The sequence below is a fragment of the Xyrauchen texanus genome, chromosome 41, assembly GCF_025860055.1.
Source record: "Xyrauchen texanus isolate HMW12.3.18 chromosome 41, RBS_HiC_50CHRs, whole genome shotgun sequence".
Lineage (NCBI taxonomy): Eukaryota > Metazoa > Chordata > Actinopteri > Cypriniformes > Catostomidae > Xyrauchen > Xyrauchen texanus.
Window position 1 is genome coordinate 19584653 of NC_068316.1, and position 19339 is coordinate 19603991.

A 19339-nucleotide genomic window follows, 5' to 3' on the forward strand; every position below is an offset into this window, starting at 1 on the left:
TCCCTCAGCTTGAAACACATTAGCTACCACATCTGGGGGGAACAAGGGCCTTTTAATAGACCCTCTGGTTGTAAAGTAACTCATGTGGAACAAGTTTTTAATGTTTGATATGTATGTAATATAATATTAGTACAATTACGATGCACTAGGAGTGGCTCTTTCTATGTAAATTAGCATGAAATCAATTTAATCTTCAAGAAAAAAAACAGTATTAAAAAGGTGGCAGATATTCTTTTTAATTTGTGTGGAAAAATTGTGCTGCAATAATGAAGGAAAAAAGAAAGAATTACAGATGAGGAAAGAAGGAAAAATGAAGACAGGAGGGAACGAAAGAAGGAAAAGCAAAAGGAAGGAAGGAAAGGAGAGCGAAGAAAAAAGACAGTAATGAATGAAAGAAGGAAGAAAAAGAAAGACAAAAGAAAGAAAGAAAGATAGATTAGAAAGAAAAAAGAAGGAAGCAAGGAAGGAAGGAATGAAGCAAAAATAAATACAGGAGGGAAGAAAGTAAGGAAGGAAAAATAAAGATAGAAAAAAAAAATTGAAAGAAACAAATTGAAAGAAAGGCAGGATGGAATGAAGAAAGAAAAAGATGAAAGAAAAAAGCAAGGAAGAGAAAAGCAAAAAGAAAGACAGGATTGAAGGAAAAATTAAGAAAAGAAAACATCTAGGTTACGGATATAACCTCCGTTCCCTGATGGAGGGAACGAGACGTTGTGTTGAAGAAGCGACGCTAGGGGTCTCTCTTGAGAGCCTTTTGCATCTCTGATCTATGAGAAAAGGCCAATGAGAAATTAGCAGATAGAATTTGCATGTCCCGCCCCCGGACACGGAAAATACGCACAGGGGGAAAGGACCACGTGGGAGCCCGTCCTGTGGAGCACCTATTCCAGTACAGGGTAAATACGTGGAGGTTCCAAAGATCTAGGTGCGGATGCAAGAGCGTGCCCCGTCCCTGAGAAAGAAGATCCTTCCTCAGGGGAATTCGCCAGGGAGGGGCTATCGCGAGGAGTACTAGATCCGAGAACCAAGTCCGAGTGGGCCAATAGGGAGCCACTAGAATGACTTATTCCCCGTCCTCCCTGACATTGCACAGCACCTGTGCAAGTAGGCTCACTGGGGGGAATGCGTACTGGCCAGCTGTGTGCCAGTGCGTCTGCCCTGCGGGGAGCCTCCGTTCGGGTGTACCAGAGTGGGCAGTGGGAGGTTTCTCGGGAGGCGAACAGATCAACCCGGGCCTTGCCTGGCTGTGAGTGGCGCGCAGACCCGAGGAACCAATCATCCAGCCGCAAAGGCTGTGGGGAGGAAGGAGGGTTCCAATCCAGCCCCACGCAAACGGCGGCCTGGGCAAGCATGTCGGACATCTGGGCATCAGCCTCAGACTGGGCGTGCTGGCCCGAAGGCGGCAGCCCAGTTGAGTCATCCGCGTCAGATGCCAGACCACTCTCCGATGCAGTGGCGAGCTCATCCGGCTCGGGGGGTTCAAGAGGATAGGCAGGCTGTCCATGAGGCGAGTCGCTGTTACCTCGAGCCCGGACGGAAGTCAACGACCGTGTCGGGGGCAGGTGGTTTGCGGGGATGTACCCGGCAAAACCGCGTACGCTGCCATCCCCAAATCACCTCCATTGCCAGCTGGGTCATCCTCAATCCCGTGGGAAGAAGGAGCGACACAGGGGGTGGCTGGAGTTGCGTTCCTTCTGAGGAAGGAAAGCCGCGACCGCAACGTTGCCATGGTCATGTTCTCGCAATGAGAACACGAGCCATCCACAAACGCTGCCTCGGTGTGATTGCTGCCCAGACACACGAGACAGCGCATGTGGCCGTCAGGAGCAGAGAGCACTCTACAGCATCCAGGAACTACACAGGGGCGGAAGGACGTTCAACGCCAGTTGTGTATTTGCTCTTTTAGAGAAATAACTCTTTTAACTGCGCTGTTGAAGCGCCCAGGGGCAAAGCTGCACTGCCGTGCAGAGAAGGAGAAAGCTGCTGATATGCGCCGTAGATCCAACAGCAATCGCATAGAGATGGGAGGAACAGTGTGTGACTTGCAGCTCACTGCCGATCGGCTCTGAAGAAGATTTCTGAATGAAACAGACGCATTTCCCTCCCTTTATACCCGTATGTCCGGGGGCGGGACATGCAAATTCTGTCTGCCAATTTCTCATTGGCCATTTCTCATAGATCAGCATCGACGTGAGCGACAGACGGGGAACTAATTATAGAAAGAAACAAATATAAAGGAAGGAAGAAATGAAAAAAGCCAAATTAAAGACAGGATGGAAGGAAGGAAAGAAAGGAAGAAAGGGAGGAAGGAAATAAAGGAAGGAAAGCAAAAAGAATGAACAAAACAGATGGAAAGAAAAAGAAAGAAAGAACAAACTGTAGTAGTAGTGCAGACAGAAGATAGGAAATCATAGGGAACAAAAGACAGTATTTCATCTTTCAGCTGCTGAGAAGTGGGAAAAGCTGTATTGTTTTGTTACATTCCATGGATAATGACCCTACAGTATCTGCTGCTCCTGGCTGCCTCTGAGTCCCCTGGAATATCGCTTAGATGCCATCTGAAAACATAATTGCCTTCAATTTTAAAGAACGGATCTGTTTAAAATAAGATTCCATGAATGCTTAATTCTTTAGAGCCCTTCTTGCAGAAAAGCCTCTATTCCTCTGCCAGTCTCCTGTTACATCTTCATTTTGGCCATCTCATAAAATCAGCTTCATAAATATTTTTCATGTGTTATATAAACCAACTCAACTCCCAACTGCAAGTGGCCGAGCTGTGCATTTAGAAAAAACACACAGAGACTGAGGGAAACATTTGTGGAGAGGAGCTGTTATTGGAAGCATTTTGTTAAGCTGCAAAGAAAAATCACAATTAGGAGACGGATTCACCTTGCTCAACTTTGCCCAAGAATAACACAAACGGCCCTACTGACAAATCTGTGGTGGCCATGTAGTATGCTTATTGCTCATTCCTCACCTCTGAATTCAGAAATTACTAAAGAAAAAAATCAGAGGTTCTTTTTGCATTGCTATAAAAAATTATATTTAGACTCTGTAGTTAATAATGCCTAACTTTCATGAACAAAAATAAATGGGCTGTTTTGTGTACATTAAATACTTTAGGAAAGTTGACACGTCCCACAATTATGAAATGCTGTACTCCAGCTAAAACTATTTTTAAAAGCATTTTACAAATGATTACAAATGATAAAGCTTTTATGATATCTTACTAATTGAGAGACTACATGCAAAATATTTTCTTTGAAAAACGAATTTGTCACACTGCAAAACCATTTACTGTAAAATGTATGTAAAATTAATTATGACCAGTTACCACTAAGACATTCGTAAACCAAATATATTGATTTTGAATAATAAAAACACACAAAAACACTTAAAGTGCATGCAGTTTTTCTGTCTAGCATCACACTTGCAATGTGTTACTGTGATAATTTTAGACTGCAGAAATATCTATCCATCATATCTTGTGTCACAAGTCCCTAAAATGAATGACCGGTTATTAACACAGTGCAAGGTCTTTGACTGCAGGATTCCTATATGGTATGAAGAGTCACTAGACATAGCAACCAGACAAAATTATTAATAAAAATACAGAAATGCTGCAGATATTCTGTTTTCTGTCTTTACATGCAAACTGAACACATAAATGTACACTTTAAAATCCCACTCAATGATCTACTTTGTAAAGACAGAAGAGGAAAGGAGAACTTTATATAGCATTACATCAGTTATGATGTTTTAAACAAAAGTGCAATACACGTCGTGTTGTCTGAGAATCTGTCAAAAGGTGAATTGCTGAATCGTAGACAAACATATGAGGCCGTGCAAATCCACATTTCATACTTCAGATCAAAAGATTTTTGAGATCATGAGAAACATTTCAGTCAACTGTTTCAAAACTTTTGTCCGGTAGTGTATATATGATTTTTGTGTGTGTGTGTGAGTGTGTCTGTTTGTAAAATGTTAATATAATTATCTTAAAACTAACATCAGTTATTCCTATGTATTTATATAAGCAAGTTTTCCCTCCATAAAAATAGCTAAAGCACCTTCTTTTAGGGGCATTTGATCACAGGACAAAACACTCAATAAATAAAGCCTTCATAGCAGAAAATTGCAGAGCCACTATTTCAATCACTTGCACAAAGGAAAAAATGTCTGTAACCGTTCACAAATCAGTTTTTTATTAATTTAAACAATCAAATAATAAAGTCAAAAAAATCTGTACACATCTTTTTTTTTTCAGACACAACAAACGGTTTAACCATGAGGCCCACATATTGTCAATTATTTCCAGTTTGCATTATGATTGCAACATATTTTTTTAAAGCTTGCCGTGTTAAACCCAGAAAACATTTCCCATGTCTACTGTTACCATGTTCTAGCAGCAAAACGTGATTCCCCAATATGGGGGGTGGAGAGCGTAGGTGGGGTGAGAGGGGATGCAATATGAGGGGTGAAATTGTAAATGTGGTTCGAAAAACTATGCTAGAGAAGAAGATTTCACCTGCAGGAGCTGATCAACATCATGTGGCGGGAGGGAAAATTAAAAACAGATTGAGTTAGCTGGAGAAATTCACAGTCAATAGCACTTGAATGTTCTGTGTGTGTATATAGGTGCATATGTGTGCTCGTGTCAGTGAGTAGTGGCTTTCTTTCTTAAAGTCCAAGAGCTAGTTTCCCAGTCCACAATTACCTAAGCACTCTCAATACGCATAATGACTACAGCGATTTCTGAGTGGACACAGAACACCTTTCAAAATCAAAATAAAAAGACTACTTCATACAAAATTACACTGGCTGTACAATAATTTCTGTTTAGCGCTGGTACAAAAGATAATAAAACCTATTTTAAGCTTTTTTGAAATGCCTGTTAAGGGTTAATGCCCAGCTCCAGGCAGGAGATAGTATTGGGGATACAGACATTTACACTCAGTTTGAAGCTTGACATTCAAATAATTAAGTTCTTAATGCATATTTATTATTAAGTTGCTTATTTAATCCTTGATGGTTCTTCTATGGAGTTTGTGTTGTGAGCTACTTTTGGGACTGTGAACACTCTAGAAATCAGTCCTATATTAAATCCCAACCAAAGAGTTTTCATTGTGGAGAGATTCTCTTGTCTCTATTCGGACACAATCTCTCAATGACTTTGAGAAGGGAAATGGTACAAAGGAGAATAACAAACATCACTGAAGAAAATAAGAAAGTATTGACACTTGACATCCATGCTTTTGGTCATGACAAAACAATTATCACAAAAAAATCCCTTATCTACATTTATTTATTGAATGAAACCATGAACACATCAACACTTTCAGGCTTTGCAGAAGCTACTGTGTGCTAATGCCTTTATGTACTTCCTTGAAAAAGAAAAAAACATCGCCACCTTTCCACAGCATGTACCTTAATCAATATAGGAAGGAATAGTCCAGTGATTACAAATTTATACACACAAAAAAAAGTCTTCTGTACACGATTGTCTCCGCAATGTAAATAACATTTTTCCTTAAATTACCAGAAAATCAATTTTCCTCCATTAAAACTTATTGGTGTAGTGGAATCAAAGTACTTTGTCATGTGAAAAGGCACAAGTCACTCAAATCGGGTGCTTTTTTAGGCCAGTGCCACTCCACAAAGTCTCAGATTATAAATAAGAAGCGCAGGACATCCAGGGCAATGGTTATCAAACCAGGGCTGGCGGAACGTGAAAAACGAGGGGGGCCATGCCCTACTGTCTTTGTACCATTGGTTGAGACAGATGGAGACATAAAGACACAAAACAGAGAGAAAGATTACACCACGTCACAGAGGGATCGGACTCCCGCTAAGTTCCAAAGGCATCGGTAGCTCAGTTTTTGTCACAGGTGTGAACCCTTGCCGAGTCCCCCGCACAGACAGGGCTGTAAAACATTTTGATGGCTTTAGAAAAAAAGCCAATTCACAGTAACCAGGGCCAGCAGCTGCAGTGCCATAAATTCACTCTCCTCCACTTGGAAAAGCTTTAGGGTTAAGACGAATTGCAGCCATATGTCAACACGCAGAGTGTGTCGCTTAGGTTTTGCTCTCTCTATGTTATATTACATTATTTGGGGGGTCTGGTACTACTGGAACGCAGACACTTGGGCGACACAGCGGGCTGGCGATGCTGATGATGGTGTGGGGTGTGGATCTGCAGGGCCTGCGCACAGGCCGGGCGATAGCACCGAAGTGGTGCTGGGAAGGTATGGCTGTCATAGTGCTACAAGTACTCCAGGTCCAGAGCGTGGTGCAGGGCCATGAGGTCAGAGTGACTAGAGATCCTCCAGAAAGGCATGTTGTGCTGGAGAGACACAGAGAGAGAGAGATTGTTTGAAATTAAAGAAAGGAGTAAGCAAACACAATTGCTCCAATGAACACTTCACTTGGAAAAACAATCATGCCCATGACACGAGTGGTGTCTGAACATCCTCAACAGCCCATAACATCACACACATTTCTTAAAACTAGTGGCACCATATCATTGAGAAAATACAGATGCTTCTGTGCCATATTAATCATATTTTATTAAACAAAATTAAATGTTATTAATAATATAAATATTAAAATAAAATAATTTAATCCTGTCAAGAAAATGTTCTTGTCATATTTTATGGAAAATAAATGCTATTCCCATTGTTTTCAATGATGATTCTCATTACCGTAATGCAGTCGTTTTTACTGTATTACAATAAGAAAAATGCTGTTGTACAATAATTTTCAAATTAAAATATGAGAAAATGAAATTGAAAAATTAAAATGTACAAAATATGTACCACTATGATGTATAAAAACGTTACATTTTAAACAAATATTCACATTGCGGTAATGAGAATATCGTAATAACCATCTTTTTTCCACCGCTGTAATGAGAAGTGGGCAAAAATCTGTTGTAAAAATGTATGTCACAATGTTAAAAATTGCCCCTAAAATAGGTTTGATTTTCTATTTGAAAAATACAGAAAAAAAAAAAATATATATATATATATTGCCAGGCCAAATAAAGTTTCATACTCTAATGTTCGTTTGAACTGCCTTTAGCCTTGAACACGGCGTGCATTATGCAATGCCACAACATTTATTTTCGTCCAGAGTTGCATTAATGTTTGGCCAAAATCTTGTATTGATGACGGGAGAGTCTGTAAAGTCTTCTCCAGCACATCCCAAACACATTACATTGTGTTGAGGTCAGGACTCTGTGGTGGTAAGTTCATGTGTGAAAATGATTCCTCATGCTCCCTGAACTACTCTTTCACAACTGGAGCCCAATGAATCTTGGATTTGTCATCCTGGAATATGACTTTGCTGCCAGGGAAGAAAAAATCCATTGATGGGATAACCTGGTCATTAAGTACATTCAGGTAGTCAGCTGACTTCATTTTATTGCTGGATAACGTTGCTGAGCTTAGACCTGACCAATTAAAGCAACCATAGATCATAACACCGCCTCTAGAAGCTTGTACAGTGGGCATTATGCATGACGGGTGCATCGCTTCATGTGCTTCCCTTCTTACCCTGACACACACATTGCTTTGGAATAGGGTAAATCTGGACTCATCAGACCACATGACCTTTTTCCATTGCTCCACAGTCCAATCTTTATGCTCCCAAGAAAATTGAAGTCGTTTTTTCCGATTAGACTCACTAACAAGTGGCTTTCTTGAGGCCACACAGCTGTTTAGTTCATATTCTGTAAATTCTCATCACATTGTGCGTGTGAAAATGCTCTTACATTCACTATTAAACATAGCCGTGAGTTCTGCTGTACATTTTTTACAATGTGACTTCAAGAGTTTTAGTGACCTCTGATCGCGATCATTCAAGATTTCTTTCCGACCACATTTCTTCCACCAATGCTGATGGTTCACCACTATACTTCCAGGTTTTAATAATGTGTTTGACAGTTCTTAACCCAATTCCATTTATTTCTGCAATATCCTTCGTTGTTTTCTTTTCTTGATGCAAGCCAATAATTTGCCCCCTTCTGAAACACAGTAACATCTTTTTCACTTTTTCAAGAAATGAGAAGCTACACATTGCATCAGTCAGGTTTAAAAGAATTGTTGCCAGCAGAAACATATTAACCACAGCAATAATGATACAATCATAGTCTCTAAGGTATCTGCTTTTTTAAATCCAAACGGCAAAGTTTTTTTTGGCCAGGCAGTGTATACAGTATATATATATATGATTAAATATTTATACAGTATATTTTTTATAGTTGCACTTAGGTGCTCTAATTCCAAAAACTGCCATTATATTTACTATGTAAAACCTTTTTTATATATATTATTATTATATATAAACCTTATATATATGTATGTATTATATATGCCCTTTCATGTATTATAAAAAATGTTTATCTGATATTTTGCACTTTAGGACATTTTTTGAAGTTGAAGAAAGAGGCCATGGGGAGGCCCATAAGAGTACTACAGTGTGAGATAACATTTTGATTGTTAAAATTAGAGGCTCATGTTACAAAAAAATATGTCCACATTTATTATGTAAAATTGTATTCTTAGAAGTTTAAGTAAGGAAAACGCATTAGAAAAAAATTCTGTGTTTCAGTGTGTGTTAAAATGTTGATAGTTGCGCTTAGGCGCAATAGTTATAAAAATATGTCATTATATTTTATTCAGACATTTTGACCTTGTCATTAAAACTTTAAGAATCTTTTAAAAAGTAGGTAAGTCCCATTAGAAATATGAATCTAGTGTTATGGTGTGAAAGGCTTACTACTTCTCAGGACATCGCATAAAGGCCTGGTGGGAAATAACTATTAAAGGCACTTTACAGTATATACAGCACCTCTGCACAAACTTAGCTGGAGACAACACTGCAAATGAGGCATTGTCCTGGGAGAGGCCAGAGGGAAATATGATTCTGTCGGAATGAAAGAAGCTTGTCAGCTCTGAGTCCTCTACACACAAACCATTACTGAGTCTTATCGAAGGTATAGCCTCTCTCAGGCATATGTTCCACTTAGAGAAGTTATCACTAACCCTTAAAAGACTCTTTTATTTTGTTTTGTAAATTGTCTTTGCTTTTAACTTTAAAAGCCAAAGATGTTATCTGACTTTGCCTCGGTCAAGTTATTAACTAGAGGGGAATTGTTTTCTGGGATTCTTTCAAGAGGATAAAAAAAAAAAAAAAACATACAAAGGTTTGACTTTGCTTTGCTGGTTTCATACAAAGTCACCCTTTGACACTCGTCTTGTATCTGACAAAACTGTGCCATTTTATATCAAGCCAGATTTGCCTGGGTTTCAACATTGCACTCTATAAATTGCCAAGGACTTATTAAAATCTCCTGTTCTGCAACTAAACACTAAAGGCCTCAGTCTCAGAGGAAATGGGGACTGACATGTAAAACTGACGAGCAGCTTTGCCCTCTCTAAACTTCCTCTGTTCGCATTCCTTGCATGATTAATTGAAAACATGGAACTAATCACTTGGCACAATATAATAAAGACTGGTGTCAACACTCTTTCGTTCTTATTTGTCTATTTCTAACCTGTCTGAACAACATGCCAGTTTCCTTGATAATTAATTACTTAATAATTTAAGGTTCTGTGGTTTATACCTAAGACTCTGGGTAGACATAAAAACTTCTGAATACACGCTTCTCGTCAACAAACTCCAGGCAATATAAATCTTCTGGTTTGAACAACAAAAGGTGGGGAACAACACTGAGTGCTTGCCTAAATATCTCTGTTCTTCATTCCTCAATGCTTATCATTGAACTAAATATCCTAAACATATCGAACAATGATTTAAGCCTCTTAAATTCATGCTATATTTATGAGCTGGTCGCTCTAACATGCCTGAGAGGAATTGTCTTGCATTACACACAGTAAAATGGCATAGTCGCAGGCAAGGACATGTAATTATGTCAACTTGCCTGCCTTTACATTTGAGCTGTCAGGGTAGTTGAGCTGATTACAATGTTAGATTCATTTTCAGGAACAGACTAAAGAAATTAAAGGTTTAAAAGAAAAAAAAACAAACAAAAAAGGTATATGGTTCATACCTTTTTCGAGCCTTGCTCCTCCTCCACGCCATCCCCCACCACCACATAAACAACTTTCCTCCCAAACCTCTGAATTACTCTCTCGAAGCAGCTCTCTTTTCCTGGGGAGAAGAGAAACAGTTTTAGTGCTGTGGAAAGCATGGAAGTCACATCCAAGACTTAGCCCTTGTGAGGGCTCTTTAAATACGCAATAAGTTACACAAAATTACGCAGTGTAAACACATTGCCTTGGCTTGGAGATTCGATAAGATCGATGCCCAGATAAAGTCTGTTTGAAAAGCATTAAGTGTGTCTTATTCCTCCCAGGATCTGGGACAAATGGAGTTTAACAAGCTAAATCAGCCTTACATGCAAATGCCAGTTTGTGAGGCACGATGCTCGCAACCACGGGATTTTGTGCAAGTGGTGCATCTGGTTGACTAAGGCCCAAAAGTGAAGGTTGGTGTTTATTTTGCATTTAAAAAAGTGGAGGCCAAGAAGAAAGTGGAATGACATAAATTTGCCGAAGTGCTTTCATATGTAGACCTGAAATGTTGAGGCCCAGTTCAGGCTGAGCTCCAAGAAAATAATCTCAGCCTGATTAGGCCTCTTCCTGAACATCAACCCTCTCGTGTGTCCGCCACTTCTGCAGCCTAACCCAATCCCATGCCATGTGTCTCACGCTGTTTACACATAATATCACAGTAATTACGGCCACACTCCAATAGCCCACATGAAGAGTCCATTCTCAGGACCCAGACACACACATGTACAGTAGATAGTATTGCTGCCAACATCACAACACTTACCTATTTTTGTGGCGCTATAAATGTTTTCAATTGGAAATACTACTCCCAGGCCATAGAGGAGGACCTTGGCAAGGGCAGGTATAAGCTGTGTTGTGGTCACTAAGATGTTCACACAGTTTGACCTGTAATTGAAAGGTAAATTCTGTCAAGCTAAAGTGCAGGAGGGTGGACAATAACAGGGGCTTTACAAATAACAAGGCATTCCTTTTGTCATCCAAAACACAGCAGGCAGTCATTTTGTGATTCATGGATCTTTAATTGCTTGCAAATGATTTCACCCATAAATGATAATTCTGTCATAATTTACTTTCTATAATTGTTTCATACCTTTTTGACTTTCTTTATGCGGAACATAAAATTATATTTTTTACAGAATATCCTGGTCTGTCTTTTTTATTCAATAGCAGTTGATAGTGACTAATTTTAAAGCTTAGAAAAGGACCCAAAAGTATCAAAAGGGTTATTTACACTTGGTCACTTCATGTGTTTTTACTAGTGCTGTCAGTCGATTAAAATATTTAATCGTGATTAATCGCATAACTTTTCATAGTTAATCACAATTAATCACAGATTTAGAAAGTGCTGAAATATGACTCTATATATCATTATTTTCTTGTCAAAATGCATTTTTTAATTTTTAATAATGAAAGCAAAAGCTTAATTGACATTTTCCAAACAAAGCCTTCCGCATTATAATGACAGAAGTGGACTACAATAGCACCAATTTAAGTAACATTAAACATTTCCCAAAGTCAAGTGGGAGGTTAACTAATTGAAAGAACTAGTTTCCCCATTGGTTGCATATTCATTGCAATGGGCATTAAATCACTTAAACTCTCATCCTCCACAATATTAATCACCCGGGAGACTGTGGCTACCTGCTTTGCTACATGATTTGCGTGAGCACATCAATGCCAGTGTCAAGTACAGCTTTGATCACCAAATAAAAAGTGCTGCAGACAAAAATGTCTCATTCTGTATTTTGGTGATAGTTAAGACTTGACCTGCTTCTGTGGTATTTAAATTGTGTCTTACAGAGGCTGCATAGTGCTTGCTTTCTGTACACAAGTCCCATCTGGGCCTTGTATATACAAAACAAGTATATACTTGTTTTGTATATACAAATTGTGTTAAAAGACCTTTTCCCATCGCTGCTGTGTGTGTTGTGGTGTGTCCGTCAGTGTAATGACTCGGGCGTACACATCACAAAAGTTCCACCCTAGTCCCACCAGTATTTTTGCTGGTTTATGCTTTATTAACGTTAAATGCATTAATTGCAATTAAGAAAAATGTATGCGTTAAACGTTTTATTTAATCGTATGCATTAATGCATTAATTTTGTCAGCTCTGTTTTTTAATGATTGGATAGCAATCCGAGAATGAAATGGCTAAGTTTAAATGTCCTCCAAAATGGATATATATCCGATCACTCCGGAGGTGGTTTGAGACGCATTCCATTCGAAATGTGGTCATGTCTAAATCCATCTGGCTGTTCAAGCTACAAATGTAAACTCTACTCCGCCCAAAGAGTGCTACGTCAGCATATGGGAAATGTGAAATATAATAGGTGCTCCCGAGTATTTGCATAGGGGTCGCATCATTCAAAAATAATGCCAATTTAAGAAACAGATGCGCGTTATAAGAGTGACAGAACTTTATACTTAATTTATTTGATGCAGATTGCAGACTACACTTAAACACTAACAATGAGAGCAGATGACACGCATGGATATGTCTTACCTATGACAAGCCCAGAGGGGAAAAATACACAGTGTGCATACACAGACACACACACACACACACACTGGGAAAAGTCACTTGGAATCAAATAATAAATCATATCTTTTAAATTCCCTGCCTGGCTTTAGCATAATAACAGAAGCAAACTCCGTTTAGTTGCATATAGTGTGGGAAATTTATATCTGTTTGGCAGAGACAAATTTATGTGTCCAAGTGTAAATGGAATGTGCTTAAACAGTCGAATAGCAATCCAATCAATCAAAAACGCATATGTGTGAAAATGTGTAAATGAAAAAGAAATCAAGTTATTGTGTGTCATCTTCTGAAGGCATACAATGCAAATGAACACGAAATTAAAGCTGAAGTATGTATTTTCTGCCCCACTAGTGGCACCAAATGGAATTGCAAAAATAACACATTGTTTTCAAAACAGCTTTCTGAATATGCCGTTGTTCAGACAAAGAGATAGTGTCACGGTTCCGGCATAAGTTCAAGCTCACTCTGTTGCTTGTTTTTCTCTTCCTCGTGTCTCACAATTGGAGCCGGCATGCGTGACCAGCGTTTCCATGGGAATGCTCATCGATCCCTGGGAGACGTTTATTACCATGATGAATTATATGCCAGCTTTCACCTGCTTCCCTCTGATTGCACTCCCTACTTATTCCTTGTGTTTCCCCTCTTTTTTGCTAGTATATTGTTCGCTGTTACTGTTTGCTGATGTCCTCAGCCTTCGAACACTTGCAGGGGGTGTCTGTCTTTACGAAGTTAGACTTACGCAGCGCTTACCACCTGGTTCATATCAGGAAGATGGCATTTAACACTCATTGGGGGCACATTTAATATTTGGTCATGTCTTTCAGATTGGTCAACGCCCCCACAGTCTTCCAGGGTCTTGTGAATGACGTGCGTAGCGACATGGTCGATTGTTTTGTCTTTGTTTATCTTGACGATATTCTGATCTTCTCCCAGAATATACAGGACCATGTGCAGCGCGTCAGGCAGGTGCTTCAGCAGTTGTTAGAGAACCGGCTGTTTGTCAAGGTGGAGAAGTGCGCTTTTCATACACAGTTGGTTCCGTTCTTGGGGATCTTTGTTTCATCCAAGGGAGTATGTATGGACCTGGTTAAGGTAAAAGCTGTCTCAGAGTGGCCAACCCCAGATTCTTCTGCATTGCAGAGGTTTCTGGGTTTTGCCAACTTTTACCAGAGATTTATTTGCAACTTTAGCCAACTCTCTGCGCTGCTGACAGATCTCCACGCACACTGACTTTAGTTGGTCCCCGTGGGCATAAGTTGCATTTGCTAAACTTAGGAAGCGGTTTTCCACTGCACCAATTCGAAATAACCCATCCCTGCTAGCCAGTTCGTTGTGGAGTTGGATGCGTCTGAGGTCGGTGTTGGAGTGGTCTTTTCTCAGCACTCTCCCTCAGATGGAATGATGCATCTGTATGTGTTCTTTTCGCACTGACGGATCCCTATGGTATGGAATTACGACATCGGTAACCACAAATGACTGGCTATCCTGTTGGTTTTGGGTGAGGGGTGTCATTGGTTTGAGGGTTCAGGGATATCCTTTGTGGTTTGGACTGATCACAAGAACATAGAGTACATATGTAGCGCCAAACGGCTTAACACTAGGCAGGCTCGTTGGGTGTTATTTTTCACTGGTTTCTATTTCACCCTCTCGTATCTTCTGAGCTCCAAAACATCCAGCCTGACACTTTATCTTGATGATTCAAAATCGAGACCTCCATTGCCCCAGCTGATACCATCCTGCCTGCACCTCGAGTGGTGAGCATCGTATCTTTAGAGGTGGAGGCTAAAGTCTGCACAGCGATATGACACACTGTGTCTCCCACCATCTGCCCAGCGGGCAAAATCCACATCCTTCAGTGGGGTCACTCGTCTAACATTGCCTGCCTCCAAGGGGATACTCGTACCCAAACTCTCATTAGACAGCGTTTCTGGTGGCCATCGCTTGCACGGAATGCCCTATTTGTGCAACTAATAAGAATTCCTGTAACCCACCAGCTAGGCTCCTCCGACCGCTGTCAGTGACTTTAAGACCGTGGTCGCACATAGCCATGGATTTTGTAACTGGTCTCCCCCCTTTGCATGGGAATACAGTCATTTTGACTGTAGTGGACCAGTTCTTGAAGGTGGCTCATTTTATTCCCCTCCCCAAATTACCCTCAGCAAGGGAGACAGCAGTAGCGGTCAAAAATCCTGTATTCCGTATTCATGGCCTCTCATTAAACGTGGTTTCTAACAGAGGCCCACAGTTTGTGTCATATTTTTGGGCAGAGTTCTGTCAACAGCTTGGGCAACAGTTAGTTTGTCTTCTTTGTTTCATCCTCAGACTAATGGGTAGGTGGAGCGAGCGAACCAGGAACTGGAAAAGCAGTGTATGGCCTCCAGAAACCCTTCTTCTTGGAGCGAGAATTTGGTTTGGGTCAAGTACGCTCATAACTTGTTGCCATTTGTGTCTACGGGGTTATCACCCTTCCAGTGTAGCCTCGTCTACCAGCCTCCACTGTTCCTTGCCCAACAGCCCGATGCTCAGGTCCCGTCTGTATATACATTTTTGCAGAGGTGCTGACATACCTGAAAAGCCACCAGAGAAGCCTGGTTAAGGACTGGTGCTTGGGTTAAGAGGTCAGTGGGCCCATGGCTTAAGTGTGCAGGTAAAAGGTTTAGGTGTCCCCCCCAGGACATCCCACTCCATCTCCTCTCACATAAGCTGGGCCCCAAGTTTATCAGACCATTTCCCTTCGCCAAGGTCATTAGTCCCTACTTATTAGTGTTTCCCCTCTTTCTTTGCCAGTTTATTGTTCACTGTTACTGTTCGCTGTACAGAGTGTCGTCATGTCTATAATTTCTCTCTTCTGTAGTTGGAGCTTACTCGTGTATCTGTTGGTTGCCTGTCTATAGAGGTGCGGTTACCTGCCTGTGTGCGGTCACTCTCACAAGTTGGTTCCCAATACTGTGGAGGTGGATTCCTTGGTATCTGCCCAAATCTCAGGAGATTCATCTGGGCTTCGCTTCGCACCACACCAGTTTCAATGGACTCTCTTCGGATTGCTCCAGACTACAACAATGCACATACTCGTCTAACAAACACATTAGTTCCTACCAGCCGTTGGATCAGCCGTTCATGTTTTCAGGTCTTTTATTTTGAAATTAGTTCACTTCCTTGTCTAGTCATGTGATCAACCTGGTTGCCTTTTGTTCATGTGTCTTGTTCTCGTTTCATGTTTCATTGTCTTGTTATCAGTTTTGTATTTTCATTCGTTGTCTTGTTAACTTGTTTACCTTGTCTGTGTATTTAATGCTCTCATGTTCTCTCATGCTTTGTCGAGTATTGTTGATGTAATGTTGTCAAGTCAAGTCTTTTATGTTTTTTTTGTTTTGGATTCATGTTTTTGGATTTATTGCACTTTCTAAAATAAAGCTGCACTTGGGCTCACAATTCGTCATTGTCTCATCCTCGTCTATTCCGGTCTTCATTCTTTCCTGACTTACCCGAACGTTACAGTTACATACTCCAGCTTTAAGAAGAAAATGTCATCACACTGAAGGTATAAGTTAAAAATTAAGTCAAAATTAAGATGAAAATTGTGTCATATTTCAAGTCATCTGAAGGCATACGATGAAAAGTCGTAATTAAGATGAAAATGTCATCATATTTCAAGGCTTCTGAAGGCATACAAGTAATTTTTCAGTGAAAATCTTGACTTCTGTTGAGTTCACTGATAGTTCACTGAGCGTGGTTTGTGTTTCACACTAAGCAAAAGTTCTCAAGTGAACACACAAGTCTCTGTGCTGATGACACACATTAGGTGTCAAGATTTTTACTGAAAAGCTACTTAAATTTCAAAACTTATCGCATGCTTCAGAAGACCTGGAATATGACGCATAAGTTGGATTGACTACTTTTATGATACTTTTGGGTCTTTTTTAAGCTTCAAAGTGAGTCATGATTGGCTGCCCATGTATTGAAAAGACAGACTGGGATATTCATCAAAACAGCTCTTTTTGTGTTCTGCATCAGAAAGTCATACAGGTTTGAAATGACGTGTGGGTGAATAAACTATGGAAACATTTTTAGGTGAAGTATTCTTTAAACTGTGCTCTATAATGCTATCTTTCAAAATAATAAAGAGGCTAGAGAGTCTAGAGAGGTGTATTTGAGATACTACTATATAGTATTAGTGAGGTATAAACTCACCAATACTATTCATGCCTCTTGCTGATTTATGTATAACAGAGATGGGCTCTATATAATTTGCTTGTGCTAAGGCCTACCTTGAGTGGATTAATGTTAGTGCTTTCAGTGCCAGTGTTAACCAGGAGTCCGTCAAGGCTTCAATTTCTGCTCGCAATTGCAACCAGGCTTCCCTTTTGGCCGGGCCAAGCAGACCTGAAATGAACAGAAACATTGTTTGAGTTGGACCATCCTGTGAATACTTTCAGAAATGTTTAAATTTACCCTGACCAAGTGGTTCTACATTAGAGGTTTTTAGAAAAACTGAGTGCATATGTAGACACACCATGCCCTCCCCAGCAATTTTAGCAAAGCAGTTTATTGGGGGATTACCTCCAACGTTATTTTTATAGGTGGTGTAAATTTCTTTTACTCGTCTGTAGCGGAATGCAAGCTTTCTCATCCAGTCCACACCTCCTCTTACGCCAGTGGCCAGGCACAGGTTGGCACTAGTGGCAGCAGCATGAAATCCATCTGTGCTAAAATTATACGTACTGAACAGAAAGGAGAGAGAATACCTATTGAGCTAAGAAAAATCACAAATGAAATCTTTTTAATATTTAAATATTAAATAAAAAGATTTAAAGGATATCAGAGACTTCTCACTGTTCACACATTTACAAATACCAAAGTAGGTTATCCAGAAATTTCAATATAAACTCAAACATTTGTCAAATTATCTGCACTTTATTATACACATTATTTGTATTGGTCTATACTCTTAGGGGCTGTTCACACTGAATACATTAATGTATCCTTCTGTTTTTCCAATTGTTTTTCTTTCTGCATGTTTTCTTTGGAAACATGCAGATATCTTTGATTTTTGCACAATTGTCAGTGCTGCATTTTTAAAACGGCATGTCAAGTCAAAAAAATGTAAACTTTTAAAAATGTGATCTGCATTTTGCTCCATTTGTTGAGCTGCCTCTTGCTTTTTAATGCAAGAATGCATTCAGTCTGAACACCAACTTTGTTGAATATCACTTGTATATCAACACTCCTTTAAATCTATTTGTATTTCTCCAATAGATTTTTAGGAAAACAACTGAGACAAAGTTGTTACTGAAATAAAACATAGAGTTATGAATGAAGTCTCCAGAGCATTGAAAGAGCAACCTTTGAGCAATACAAATCTCTGGGCTGCTGCCTGAGGGATCTCAAAACTGAGAAATGTGTACTATAAGGTGCCAACTTTACCTTAGATCCTGGCCGTTGTCATCTGATGACACATCATCGATATGAACCTGATCACACTCCTGGATAAAGAAAAACAGACGATGGACATGGTAAGCCAGGATTAATTAAAATACACCGTTTTGATTTATGGTTTTATGTGCAAAATTGGGTGTGATTTGGCAGCTTGAATCCATGAAGTGAATAATGTCAACAACTGTGGAATTCCCATTTGAAGCCTAAGCTCTCTCCCGAAAGCTCAAATCAGCCCTCAACCACTTCCAGCCCCTAACCCCCCCACACCTGCTAAATCTTAATAAAAATAAACACCATCATCAGGGGACTGGGGGCCCAACCTATTTGGCCTCTACCACTAGGGGTATCTTGTGATATATACATCTGCCGGTACATAAAATCAATTGGGACAGGACCAGTGTGCCGTACATTTAGGGAAGGTAGAAGTGGCCTCTCTCTCCATGTTAGGTCAGCTATTCCATAGTGGTGCCTGAACAAAGAGATAGCTGTGAGATAATGAGAGCCTCTGAACCCCCTTCAGGGTCTCCACATCTTGGAGAAGCAGAATGATTCAGCAGCTCAAGAGCCAATTCAGCCAGTGTACACAGTAACACAAACCAGACTTTCTGGTAAATGTAACGTATGAGAAAAATTGAACCTGATGCTAACCGCCAATGAAATTATGACCTCTGATTGCTGCCGAGCCACACACCAACACAGCCTGAAGCCAGCTTTTTTGGAGAAAGCAGACTGAAAATCTGTTATTAGTTTTCCATTTATAGTTGGCCTTCCCCTCTCCCTGCACCCCTGCATTGATGTTAGTAAGCTGGGCTTGAGCATTTAAATCAAAGAAATTTCAGGTAGTGACTTGGGCATTCTAAAAATCAGCTGTATGTATATCACTGAGCACTTTTTTAGGAACACTATGGTCCTAATAAAGTGCCCGAAGTGGTCTTTGGCTTTTATAGCCCATCTGCCTCAGGGTTTGACGTGTTGTGTTTTCTGAGATGCAATTCTTCTCTCTACAATTGTACAGAGTGTTTATTCGAGTTACCGAAGCCTTTCTTTCAGCTCAAGCCAGTTTGGCCATTCTCCATTGACCTCTCTCATCAACAAGGTGCTTCTGTCCGCAGAACTGATCCTCACTAGATGTTTTTTGCTTTTGGCACCATTCTGAGTAAACTCTAGAGACTGTTTTGTGTGAAAATCCCAGGAGATCAGTAGTTACAGAAATACTCAAACCAGCCCATCTGGAACCAACAATCATACCATGGTCTAAATCAATGAG

General features: G+C 40.1%; 1 protein-coding gene across 10 annotated transcripts in view; it reads right to left on the reverse strand.

The window, feature by feature from the left end:
* Positions 1-5136: 5136 nt before the first annotated feature.
* LOC127634639 (eyes absent homolog 1) overlaps positions 5137-19339 on the reverse strand; it is a 60146-nt gene continuing 45943 nt past the window's right edge. For all 10 annotated transcript variants that reach the window (XM_052114266.1, XM_052114262.1, XM_052114263.1 and 7 more), the window contains 6 exons: positions 18061-18119; positions 17197-17357; positions 16905-17019; positions 10861-10982; positions 10073-10173; positions 5137-6343 (listed from right to left, as the gene is read on the reverse strand). In XM_052114266.1, coding sequence (XP_051970226.1) covers positions 6263-6343; positions 10073-10173; positions 10861-10982; positions 16905-17019; positions 17197-17357; positions 18061-18119 — 639 coding nt within the window. In that variant the 3' untranslated portion in view covers positions 5137-6262. The remainder of the gene's footprint in view (positions 6344-10072; positions 10174-10860; positions 10983-16904; positions 17020-17196; positions 17358-18060; positions 18120-19339) is intronic.